Source organism: Leptonychotes weddellii, chromosome 1, assembly GCF_054177405.1.
Source record: "Leptonychotes weddellii isolate Sample4059 chromosome 1, ASM5417740v2, whole genome shotgun sequence".
Taxonomy (NCBI): Eukaryota; Metazoa; Chordata; class Mammalia; order Carnivora; family Phocidae; genus Leptonychotes; species Leptonychotes weddellii.
Genome location: NC_138369.1, coordinates 3,304,975 through 3,317,797, shown reverse-complemented (window position 1 = coordinate 3,317,797; position 12,823 = coordinate 3,304,975). Strand labels below are relative to the sequence as shown.

At 56.0% G+C, this 12,823-nt stretch overlaps 2 protein-coding genes across 2 annotated transcripts in view; one reads left to right on the top strand and one right to left on the bottom strand.

The window, feature by feature from the left end:
- The window catches only part of RPL36 (ribosomal protein L36), a 168,492-nt gene extending 161,055 nt beyond the window's left edge, over positions 1–7,437 (bottom strand). Inside the window, exon 1 of the mRNA XM_081806229.1 lies at positions 7,430–7,437. The gene's annotated coding sequence lies outside the window, so the exon portion shown is untranslated. The remainder of the gene's footprint in view (positions 1–7,429) is intronic.
- On the top strand, positions 390–2,042 carry ZNRF4 (zinc and ring finger 4). The gene is given in 3 exon segments (XM_081805245.1): positions 390–402; positions 575–715; positions 718–2,042. Coding segments are annotated over 3 exon segments (1,479 nt in total).
- Positions 7,438–12,823: the final 5,386 nt, after the last annotated feature.

The following is a 12,823-nucleotide window of genomic DNA, read 5'->3' as shown; positions in this document are numbered from 1 at the left end:
CTCCTACCAGCTCCACCCTGACCTGGGCACCTCTCTCCCCCCAAATCAAATCTAGTTAGACTCTGAGGACATATGAACTCAGACCAATGTCCTGAGAAAGAGCTGGCCCCTGGAGAAAGGGCATTTCAGGCAGAGGGCACAGCCTGTGCAAAGGCCCTGGGGCAGGACCAGGCCTGGTGTGGCCTGGTGTGTTGTAAGAATGGCAAGGAGGCCCGTGTGGCTGGAACAGAGTGACTAGAGGCGGAGAGAGGGAGTAGGTTTGGAATTTGGGTTTCAAGAACCGACCTCATGGGGGAAGGGTGCCCTGAACTAGTCTGGGTCCTTCTGGGTATCTCAAAAGGGGGTGACATTGGCACCTCTCTTGGTGGGTCTCTGGGAGTCTTTGGGAGATGATGCTCTGGAGTAAGAGTTATACGTGCTGGATCCGTGCCACTGGTGGCCATCAGCCCACTTTGTGGCACCCCTGAGCCTTATGAGGTCCAGGAACTGGGGATGCTCTGAGCGTTCCACAAGTTTTCCCAGAGGCTGCTAGGGCACCCGGGTCAGAGACCCAGGAATTCTGTCCTGGCCACAGCCCTAGGCAACTGGGGGCTCCTGGGGACAAGATGGAACAGGACGATGTCACAGAGGCCTGGGGCATCTAGAACCCTGGGGGTTCCTGGCCTCAGCGTCATCCACCAGCAAGGCCGCCCGGGTAGGTCAGTGGCTCCTGAGACGGCCTTCAAGGACACGATGCACACGGGGCTGCCGCCGGGAGCAGCGTCTGCCTAGGGACGCCCTGGTCCCAGCTGTCCCGCTTCCCTGCCTCTGAGCTCCCCATTCGAGCTCACCTCCCTGCCCATCTCGGCCACGGACCCCCCGGGAGGCCCTGGAGATGCCCGAAGGCCTCCCGTCTGCTGTCCCCAGCGGGACCTAGCTCCACGCAGCAGCCGGAGGAGGGGGAGGAGAGGGGGGCGGTGGCCATGGGGCGGCGGCAGCAGCCAGCCGGGGCCCCGGCGGCCGTCAAGGCCTCGCTGATCCTGCTGGCGCTGCTGGCGCGCTCGGAGGCCGTGGTGCGGGCCGTGCTGGACGGCAACGCCAGCGCCGTGGACTTTGCGGATTTGCCGGCCCTGTTCGGGGTGCCCCTGGCCCCCGAGGGCGTGCGGGGCTACCTGATGGAGGCCAAGCCCGCCAACGCGTGCCACCCCATCGAGGGCCCGCAGCCGGGCAACGGCTCGCTGGGCGCCATCGTGCTGATCCGCCGATACGACTGCACGTTCGACCTCAAGGTGCTGCACGCCCAGCGGGCCGGCTTCGAGGCAGCCATCGTGCACAACGTCCGCTCGGACGATCTGGTGCGCATGGCGCACGTCTACGAGGACCTGCGGCGCCAGATCGCCATCCCGTCCGTGTTCGTGGGCGAGGCGGCCTCGCAGGACCTGCGGGTCATCGTGCGCTGCGACAAGGCGGCCCACGTCCTCCTGCTGCCCGACTACCCGCCGTGCCCCGACCTGGACTGCCACCCCGTGCTGGCCGTCTCCTGGGTGCTGGGCCGCGCCCTGGCCCTGCTCACGTCCGCGGTCCTGGTCCTCCGCCGGCTGTGGAACTGGCTCCAGGCCCGGTGGAGCCGGGGGCCCGAGGTCAAGCCGCAGGCCTGCCAGAAGGCGCAGGTCCGCACCTTCACGCGGAGGAACGACCTGTGTGCCATCTGCCTGGATGAGTACGAGGAGGGCGACCAGCTCAAGATCCTGCCCTGCTCCCACACCTACCACTGCAAATGCATCGACCCCTGGTTCTCGCAGGCCGCCCGGCGCTCCTGCCCCGTGTGCAAGCAGTCGGTGGCCGGCACGGAAGATGGCTCCGACTCCACCATCAACAGCTTGGGCGACGAGGACCCCTCGCTGCCCGGACACCGGCCCCCCATCTGGGCCATCCAGGCCCGGCTGCGCTCGCGGAGGCTGGAGCTGCTGGCCCGAGCCGGCTCGCAGGGCCACTCCAGTGGCACGTCCGTGGGGGTGGCCGAAGCCACGGTGTCCTCCCAGAGGCCCCCAGAACCCCTGTGAGGCACTGCGGCGCCCGGGCTGGCCACGATCGGGCCGGGGAGGGTGGAAATGCGGAGTGTTTCTAGTCGAGAGAGAATAAAGTGGGTTTGAAAGTGGAGTCTCGCCCTGACTGCTGTGGGGCCACCCGGCTTCTGGCCCCTGCGGCCACCCATTTGGCAAATCCCCGCGAGCCCGAGGCTGGCTCCCAGTGTCCGCGGGTGTGAGGAGAGCGGGGGGTGGGGTGGGAGGGTGTCTCCAGGGCCGCTGTGTCGTCCGTCACACCAACGGTGGTGTGGGACGCCCCGCACCTCCGTTCCGATCCTGGGCACGTGGGCTGCGCATCCCTGCTTGGCTTGTTCATTCTGCATTTCAGCATTTTTTTTTAAATAAAATTTTTACTTTGGACTGATTTTAGATGTACAGAAAAGTGGCAAAGGTACTAACTACAGAGAGTTCCCATGTACCCCTCGCCTGGCTTCCCTGCAAGGGGAAAGCATGCTCACCTGTCCCCGCCAAGAAAGGTACATCCGTTACAGTGAACTCACCTCCAGCTTTGATCTGAATTTCCCCATCATTGCCACTTTTTATAGTGGAAAACGTCAAACACACCCAAGTAGAGAGAATAGAATAATGATCTTCCCCATATGCACCCATTACTCAGATTCAACAATTATCTATCCAGGGCCACTCTCGACTCATACACCCTTCCACTCTCCTCCGTCTGTTGTCGTTCTGATGCAAATGCCAGATGGTTTTCATCTGTAAACATTTGGTGTTTCTAAAGCAGCAGTTCTCACCTGGATTGGGGATTTTGTCCCCAAAGGACTCTGGGTGATATCTGGAGACATCTGTGGTTGTCATGCCCCTGGGGGGGGGGGTTTCCTGGCATCAAAGGGGTAGGGGCTGGGATGCTGCTCAACCCCCCCCACCAGCATGCAGGATAGCCTATGATGACCCAATCCCGAGGTCAGCAGTGCCAAGGGGGACAGCCCCTGCTCTAAGATAAGACTCATTTTTTCTTTTCTTCTCTCTCTCTTTTTTTAATGCGGGGCTTGAACTCACGACCCGAGATCAAGACCTGAGCTGAGATCAAGAGTCAGGTGCTTAACTGATTAAGCCACCCAGGTTCCCTTAAGATAAGACTCTTAAAAAAAAGACCCACAAACTTCAGTATTATGTTCAAAATAACAATTCCCTAATAGCATCAGATATCCACCCAGCGGACGCACGGAAATGTGGACGCTTGTGAGGCGCATTTCTTTATGTTGTCTGGGTCAGGACCAAGGTAAAGTCTAGAGTCGTTGGTGGTCTCCTAAGTCTTAATCGACAGCTTCCCCATCTCTGCTCTCTTACTTTTGCCTTGCCATTTATTTGTTGAAGCCGCGGGGTCATATACTCTGTGGCGACATCTCCCACCTGGGTTTTGCCCAGCTTGTCCTTTTGGTGCCATTTAACACGTTCCTCAGTCTCCTGTGCCTCCTGCCAGTTTGCAGCTGGATACAGAGATCAGCTCAGATGTGGCTTAATTTTATGGCGAGTAGTTAAGGTGCTTCTTCAGAAGGGTTGGGCCATATCAAGGGGTCTTCCGGACAATGAGTGAGGGGCAGTTGCTTGGCCACGTGCCAGGCATGATGAGGAAGGTCAGGGAGGGAACACTGGATCTGACACTGCTGACCCTGGAATTGTAAGAAGGAGGTGAGTGTGCAGGAAGAGTAGTCCAGGCTGAGGGAACAGTGCATGCAAAGGCCCTGGGGCAGCACCAGGCCTGGCACGTTTGAGGAGCAGTAGCAAGGAGGCCTTTGTTGCTGGAGCAGAGTGAGCGAGGTAGGGGGACAGGGAGGAGGTGAGGGCAGGAAGGGGACGGAGGAAGTTGGTACAGGACCTTGTAAATTTGGAGAAGGAATTTGATTTTTATTCCAAGGTGCTGAGTAAAACCACTGGAGGGGTTTTAAGTAGCTCAGAGAAAATCCTTCTCAGCAGCACTTCTAGGTCTGTTTTCCAGATGAGGCAATTGTGGCCCAGAGAGGCCAAGTCACTTGCTTGGGGGCATAGAGCAGGTGAGTGATGGTGGGATTTGGACCCAACAGTTTGGTCTTGGGAGGTCCACAAGTGAATATGTGTGTGTAGTCAAAGATTTCCTGTGTTACACATATGAAAGTGTTTTTCTTTTTCTTTTTTTTTTTTTAAAGATTTTTTATTTATTTGACAGAGAGAGATACAGCGAGAGAGGGAACACAAGCAGGGGGAGTGGGAGAGGGAGAAGCAGGCTTCCCGCCAAGCAGGGAGCCCGATGTGGGGCTCGATCCCAGGACCCTGGGACCATGACCTGAGCCGAAGGCAGACGCTTAACGCCTGAGCCACCCAGGCGCCCCATGAAAGTGTTTTTCAATTGTGCTTTGCTGTCTGCACTTCATGACAAAGCTGGGAAACTTCGAGGTGGCTTAAGGAAAAAGGTCTCCCTTCTTGGATTGATGATGGCAAAGGATAGGCCCTTGGTCAGGATGGCAAAGGATGGGCCCGTGGTCGTGGCTCTGGTGTGTGTGTGTGTGTGTGTGTGCGCGCACATGTGGGCATGTATGTGTGTAGAGGTGGGCTGAGGTCCTTGCACATGATCCCTGAGGGGCTGCAGCTCTGTGATGAGGACCTCACACCCAGTTTCTGAGGGTCCTTGCTCCCAGCTTTGCATAATGCCACAAACAAAGGCTACACTATTCGGGGCACCCTGTTTTGGCCACTGGGGATGGTCTATGGCACTGCCAAGGCAAGGACAGACCTCTCTGTCCAGTAGGCATGAGAGGGGGTGAGAATGGAGAGGTGGACTGGGAGGGACAGATGTAGCAGTCAGGATTGGGCTGGTGGTGGGATACAAGACTCAACCAGAGCATATTAAGCACATGGGGCTCATGCATATGAAGAGTCAGTGCAGGTATGGCATGGAGGCTCTATGGTGTCCAGGGCCCAGGCTCCTTCTATATTATTGCTCCATATCCTTAGCAAGTGGTCACCTTCTCATGGGACAATACAGCTGCTTGAGCTCCTGCTATCACATCTGCATTCCAGTCAATGAGGAGGAAAGGGTGAGGAAGGGCTCCCCACTTCCTTCTAAGGACACATCCCAGAAATCCCGTATACCACTTCTGCTCACACCCCATTGGCCAGAACCGAGCCATGTGGCCACACTTGCCAAAAAGGACACTGGGAAATGTAGTCTTTATTCTGAGTGGCCAACAGTCCCACTGAAAACCTGAGGTTCTATTCCTATGGAAGAGGGGAGAACAGATATTAAGGCCAGCACTGCCTGTCACTTGGACACTGTGGAAGCTGGCTTACGTGTTTGTTAAAGGAGAGAAAGAAAGAAAGAAAGAAAGAAAGAAAGAAAGAAAGAAAGAAAGAGAAAGAATCCTCTCGCCTCTAGCTTGAGCCTCCTTCAAGATCACAGGCACCACAGGGAAGCAGGCACATCCCCGGTCATGGGACAGATGACTTTTCTCGAAACCAGGCTGCCAGGGGAGGGAGTGAGCTCACCGTCCCTGGGGATAGAAACCAGCTCTCACTGAGGCCTTGCTATGCTCCAGGACTCAGGCCACATGGCTTCCACCAATAACCCTTCCCGAGCCTCAGTTTTCTCATCTGTACAGTGGGGACAGCAGTAGCAATGGGCCCCGCAGGGCTCCCGAAGCATGGGCGACGCTAACACAGTGCCTGACACTAAGTGCTCTGTTGGTATTTGTCGAATGACTAAGTGACCTGTCCACAGCCCGGCTAGAATACTGGGTGATCAGAGCCGTGAGGAGGAAGCTCTGGCACCGTGTTAGCCCAAAGGGAAGTGCTTGCCATAACCCAGAAATGTGGGAGGCTTCCTGGAGGTGGTGTCTTCTCTACTGAGAGCAGAAAGGGCAGGAATCAGCACCGTGAAAAGGAAAAGTGATCCTGGCAGCTAGAACAGCATGGGCAAAGGCCTGGTCTGGCATCCAGTAGGTGCTTAAAAAGTGTACATAAAGTCCTTGCCCCCCTGATTAGAACCTGCCCCCTCCGAGAAGGGGCCTCAGCTTCATCCCAGCTTCCTCAGTCCCCCAACAGCCAGGCCTGGGCCCTTCTCCAGCCGCCTTCAGGGAGGCTGGGCACTGCCAAGCTTGGCAAGACCAGCCTGTGCCAGACTCCTTGGCCCTGCTTGGCTGCTACTCCAAGTAAGCACCAGCAAAGGCCTCCTCCCGCCCATCCAGGCATGTCCTTCTGTGTTGTCTAAGGGGCAGTGTGGCCAAATGGAGAAACTGAGGCTTGGGGGTGGGGGGTTGGAGTCAGGGAGGGCAACAGCCACCGGCACGACTCCTGAGCACAGACGCTGTGCCAGGCGCCAGGCCACATTCTTTCCGCACGAGCTCCTTGCAGCTTGAGCCAGGCTCCTGCGCGATACCCCCATTTTCCGGAGGAAGAAACTGAGTCTGTGAAAGAGAACATGGTTTGCCCAGGGCCACACACCTGGCAGCTCACTCCTGCACCGTTTTTAAACGGCTCTCACTTTGAATTCTGCTTTCTGCTGGCCTCCACCTCCCCAGTGTGGGTCACAACTCCAACTGTCCCTACAAAAATATGCTTTGGCCACCCACTCACCTAGGTCTTTGCTGGGCAGCCTAGACGCAGCAGTGACCGAGATGGACCCAGCCCCCCGCCTGCATGGGGCTCCCAGTCCGGTGCGGGGGAGGGACCACGATGAGTTGGGGGGTGCGGCACAGGGGCTGTGAGGGCCCCAGCCTGCAGGGTCGGGGAACACTTCTCAAATAAGGGGCATCTACCCCAAGACACGAAGGATAGAACAAAAGCAATTTGGCAAGGGGTGGAAGGGTGTTCTAGGGAGAGGGAACAGCATATTCAAGGACCCAGAGTCCTAAAAGGCACAAGGACTCTTAATCTATTTGGACACAACTCCCGCCTCAACACACATATGCATTTTTAGTTATAACAGGTAATGACACTTCAAGTTTATTACAAAGCTCTCTTCAGCAGCCCAAGTGCACGTGGCCTCGACTATTCTAGAAAGACAAACGGAAGTAGGTCCTATTAGAATCAATCCCATTTTTCCGAGAAGAAAATTGAGGCCCAGAGAGGTTTAAGTGGTTGCCCTAGGGCAAACAGCTCACAAGGGACAAAGCTGGGTTCTGAACCACAGAAGCCCCCCTTTGGAGGCTGTTGGCATCACTTCTGTGCCATCCTCATGGAGAACGGTTGAAATGAAGGAGGGAATGGTGGAATGAGAGGCAGAGCGATCTACTTCTCCCAGGCCAGGTTTCTCAGGGTATCCTGCACCCCTGGCTCTGTCCCAGCTCCTCCTCCCAACCTGCTTTGGTGGGTGCCAATCCCCTCCAATGTGAGCTGAGGACAGTGTGCTCTTCACCTCCTCTGCTCCACACCCTCTGCTCCTCATGATACAACCAGTAAGGAGCAGATTCCAAGGACCTCATTGCCACTCCCAGTGGCTACGGGAGGCAACTGTAAAATGGCGGAGGCCACAAGGAGGTTGAGTGCCAAGTTCTTACCCCGATGGCATCTGGAAGAGGGGAGAGAGGCTCTGGTTCCTCCCCTGGTCCTCCTTCCTTCCTCTTCCTCTGTTCCCACCTCTTCTCCACGCCCTGCCCTCTTCCTTGCCCACCCCTCCCAGCCTCCCAGCCAGGCCCAGGAGGGGAGGACGTTTTTAGGAACAGATGGCCAGCTTCCTCGCCCAGCATTCTGTCAGTTAATTAACGCCGCCTGTAATTAAACTTCCCACAAATTAGCTGTCAGCTACGCTAAAGGGAACCGTCCCTCTCAAATGCCACCTTGACTTGCTGAATTGTGAGCCTTGTCGACAAAATAATTAAAGGCAGAGGGAGGCAACCAAAATTTGGAGCCTTTTTCCCCCTTAATATCTCTATCTGTGTCCATGGCTACACGCTCCCACCCAGGACTTGGGAACACAACCAGGCTGTTTTCTGAGTTGCCACAAATTAATACCCTCCATTGCGGAAGGAATTATTACTGAGTACCTGCTGTGTGCCAGGCACCGTGCTGGTAGCTGGGCACCCAGCAGTGACCGAGATAAACACTGTCACTGTTTTCTCGAAGCTTCCATCCTTGACACACGCACACACACATATTTTTTTTTTTTAAAGGAAATAAGTGAAGTTATTAGAGCTGCGGGAAGAACACTCAGGGAGAGGAAACAGTCAGTGCAAAGGTCCTGAGGTAGGACTAGCCACGCTGGAGGCAGGACCAGGTGGAAATTGAGGAGGGGGGTAAGTGGGTGGATTTGGGATTCACTTTTCAGGCAGAGGCAACAGGGTTGGCTGATCTATGGAGGGGGAGGGTAAGAGAAAGGGAAAGCAGGGAGATGCCGATCTTTGGCCCAGGAAGCAGAAGAAATGGATAGTTGACCCACAAAGTTGCCAGATTTCCACAGAGTGAAGCCTTTTTCAAAAAAGAGAAGTCTTCAGCCTCAGACAGGCCCATTGTCAAGGCCAGGGGAGTGTGCTTGGATGGAGTGAGGCCCCCAGCCCCAGCCCCTCAGTCTCCCCTTGGTGGGGGGGTTTCCCTGGCATCAAGGAGAACGCTGCCCACACCTATTAGAACATAATGAGCCCCAAGGAGACCCCTCGGGAGAGCAATGATGTGCCTGCCGGACGCCCAGGGGCTCCAGAGGCTCAAGCCCCAGTTCCTTGGGATCCGAGGAGGGTTTGGGGAGCTTTGCCTGGCAGGCAGGAAACAATCATGGACCTTAGTGTTCTTGCCTTTCCCAGGATACTTTGCATCCCCAAAGGACAGATTTCAAGTCTTTGAAGCACTCAGGGCCTTGGCAGAAGCTATACTTTCTGCCAGAAATACCCTGTCCTGCCTCCTTCCCTCCCCCTTTCTTAACCTTCATGTCTTTGCTCAGGTAACACCTCCTCCAGGAAGCCTCCCTGATGCCCCAGCCTGAGTCCTCTGGGCGGGGTCTGCTTTGGTCCCTGTGGTGGTCCTGCTGCCTTGGAGAGTGGGGTAGCATGTAGGGGGCTCAATATATATTATTTAAGAGTAAATACTAACAGAGCTTATCTGAAACCCTTGGGACCAGATATGTTTTGGAATTCAGAATATCCTAGATTTGAAGACACTGACAACAGGCACTCAGCAGATACTGTGTCATACCCCCAGCAGGGCCTGGGCCGCCTGATCCCCCTCCTGGTCAAACACAGCACCAAGACAACAGCAAGAATCACAATAAATGGGGCAAGGAAAACTATAGGTTACACTTCAGTAAAGGCTCAGAAATAGGAACGCCCCAAAGCCTGGCTTGCAGGCGCTCTCCTCGGCTGCTGGGAGGGAAGGCAAAATGGTACAGACTCGCAAAGACTGTTTGGCAGTTTCTTAAAAAGTTAAACACACACACCTACCATATGACCCAGCCATCCTCCTCCTGAGTGTTTGCCCAAGAGAAACGAAAGCATATGTCCACAGGAAGACGTGTGTGACAATGTTCATAGCAGCTTGATGCAGAACAGCCAAACACCAGAAACAACCCGAACGCTCATGAGCCGGTGGCCAGATAAACAAGCCACCATCCATCCACACAGAGCAGGACAGCAACGACAAGGAATGGGCTACTCGGATGTGTCACAACTTAGCGGCACTCCGAGAGCATCACCCCAAGAGCGAAAGAAGCCGGGTTCCAAAGACTTGTGTCCTGTGTGATTCTATTTATATCCATTTTAAAAATAGGCAAGGTAGTCTGTGATGATGGAGCCAAGAGTTACCTGGGGGAGTTACCTGGGTGTGGGTGGGGGATATTCCCTGGGAGCTCCTACCCCCACCCCAAGCCTTCTGGGTGGTGGGATGTTCTATACAGGGTCCCAACTACGGTAAGCAGGGAGGAGGCACGGTTCTCAGTGACAAAATTCAAGGAAGCACCAAAAAAACTCAGCAATCAAGGTAAGTAATATTTGACTGCAATATTTTTAAAAATCAAAATTAACGTCAAAAAAAAAAAATCCGGGATGAGCAAAATATCAGAATTCCAAGTTAAGACAGGATTCCACCGTGCATTTACAAGACTCGGTTCCACTCCCCCCCCGCCCCCCCCCCCCCCCGCACTGCTCACCAGGATCTTAGGTGCTCAGGTAAAGCTGTACACTTCAGATGTATGCATTTGTGGCGTGGACGCTAAACCTCAATAAGCAAGGCAAGAAAAAAAGGCAGATGAGACCTTATCTAATCTCAAGAACGCCTAAAATAGTAATAATAATAAAAAGCCCATTAGAATGGTTCAGGAGGGAGGGGGATAAAGGAGGAAGAAATAAGTATAGAAAAGAACCAGAGGCGTGTGTGTGTTGGGGGGAGGGGTGTCAAATGTTTGTTGAATGAATACAGCAGTGAACAAAAAGGCGCAGGCCCCAAGGCGCCACCGGAGCTCCCAGTAAGTAAACAAGCGAAAGTGATAATTAAGGGGAAAGCCCCTCCTGCCTCCCCCTCCGCCGCCTCCACGGTCCCTGCCAACCCCTTGGCAGCCGCAGACCCGCAGACAGCGCGGCCCAGCTGCAAGGACACCGTGGCCGCTGCCTACCCTCTCCACCCTCGGTGAGCCCCAGACGACGGGGACCTGGGTGCGATTTCGTCACCGCTCCATCCCCGGTGGGACCCGGGCTGGTATACCGTGGACACTCAATGAATGGGCAATTATCCAGAAAGGTCGATCAAAACTGTGCGGTTTTTGGATTGCTGGGGGGTGGGGTGGGGTGGGAATCTTCCATCCTTCCAACCTTTCTGCTCAGATGGGAGGGCTGGGGCGCCCCTGTGGGCCCGAGGTGGCGCGCAGGGGTTTCTAGGTCCAGCATGAGCCTTGAGAAGGGCAAGGGCAGGCAGGGGTCCCACGGTCAGGAGAGGGTGCAGGTGCCTAGGTGCCACCCTGGGGCGGTGCCGGAGGCTGTAGGGGACCCCTTCCCGCGCCTCACACGGGCACCGCCTTCCAGGGGCGAAGAGAGACGGGGCCAGGCCAGCCAATGGGAACGCGGTCGGGGCGCATTACCTCATCAGGCGGCACGGCCATTGGCTGCGGCCTCCCGGAGGGCGGGCGCCGGGCTCAGCTCTCGGGGACCTGCTGTAGGTTGCTGGAGCCTTCGGGGAGGGACTTGGAGGGCCGAGGAGAGGAGAGGAGAGGAGATGCGCAGGAGCGCGTGGGTGAGGAATTTGCAGTATCTGCCGGGCTGTGAGTGTGTCTTTATAATAAGCGGGTTGCCCTTTACTCGGGGTCGCCCCTCGCCTGGCCATCCTAAGGCCGATTTTAGGGAGAAAGCAGGAAGGGGAAGGAGAGGATCCTCTCTACTAAATTAGAACCCCCCCCCAGGTTAGGAGCCCCCTCCCCCGTACACAACACACACATTGTCCGCAAGGCAGCGTGGACTGCGCCCCCGCCCCCGGGTCAAACAGAACCTCAGTTTGCTGGTCTGTGTCTGAGACACCACCATTCGTCCCACAAAGTTCTGGGTGCACCCTCCAGCAATAGACAGCCTCGGAGCCCCCGCAGGTGGCAGGCTGCCCCTCTTGGAGCCTCAGTTCCCCACTGTGTGAAATGGGGTTGATAAAAGTCCCCCTTTTACAGGGAGGTGCTGTAAAGATTCATTCAGTGAGTCAACAAGCACATATTGACTACTTACTGTGTACCGGGCCCTGTCCTGAGTACTGTGGATACGGGGAGAGCAAGGCAGGCCTCAGCTCAGCTCCCTGGACCTTAAGTGAGGGAAACAAAGGTAAACAGGTAAGCATTCATTTCAGAGGACTGTAGTGCTCGCAGGCAAATAAAAGCAAGGGAGAAGATGGAAGGAGAGAGTGGGATGCTACTTCAGCCCCACGATCAAGAAGGGCTCACTGAAGAGGTGATGCTCAGGCTGAATAAAAAGAAGCTATGAGAAGATCTGGAGGAATAGCATTCCAGGCAGAGGGAACAGCATGTGCAAAGGCCCTGAGGCAGGACAGAGCCTGGCTTGTTGCCAGAACAGCAAAGAGGCCCGTGTGGCTGAAGCAGAGTGAGCCAAGGGGAGAGAGGGAGAAGGGGAGGGCAGGGAGGGGACCGACGCAGGCCATGCAGGGCCTTGGGGGCCGGGGCGGGGGAGAGGACTTGGGCTTTTACTTCCAGGGAGGTGAGAACCCTGCGGTGCTGTGGGCAGAGGAGGGCGGGACCTGACCCGGTGCTCATGGGCGCCCTCTGGTGGCTGCTTCGGGGACGACAGACTGTGTGTGCGGCGGGCGCGAGGCGGGGGGGCCAGGGTACCAGGGTGGAGGGGACTGCGCTGAGTGATGAGGGAGCAGACCAGGGCTGGAGCCACGGAGGCGGTGACAAGGGGACGAGATGAAGGTAATTTTGGAGTCAAGAGATTTCATTCCACAGATGTGGGGTTGCAGGGAGGCCGAATTTTGGTTCCTGCACACGACTGGGCCCACAGTAGCTACTCAATGAGCAGGAGCAGTGACTAGCTGCCTGATAATTGGGTGGCCTTGTCCTCCCCCACTTCTCCTAGGCCTCCACACTCCAGACCAAATGAATGAGCGAGTCACCCCCGGCTGAGAGTGGTGGGGAGAGGTGTGCACTGGGCACTGACTCAAATCATCCTGCCCAGGCATCTTTGACTCATTGACACCCAGCCTTCACTGTGGGTCCAGGTGTGCCCCCCAAGTGAGATGAGTAACATACTGCACCCCTATCTACAGGGTCCTCCCACATTCCGGGCTGAGAACCCTAACTGCAATTCCAGCCTCCACCTGATAACAAAATCCCCACCTTGTCCCCCTCTGGGTGGTTC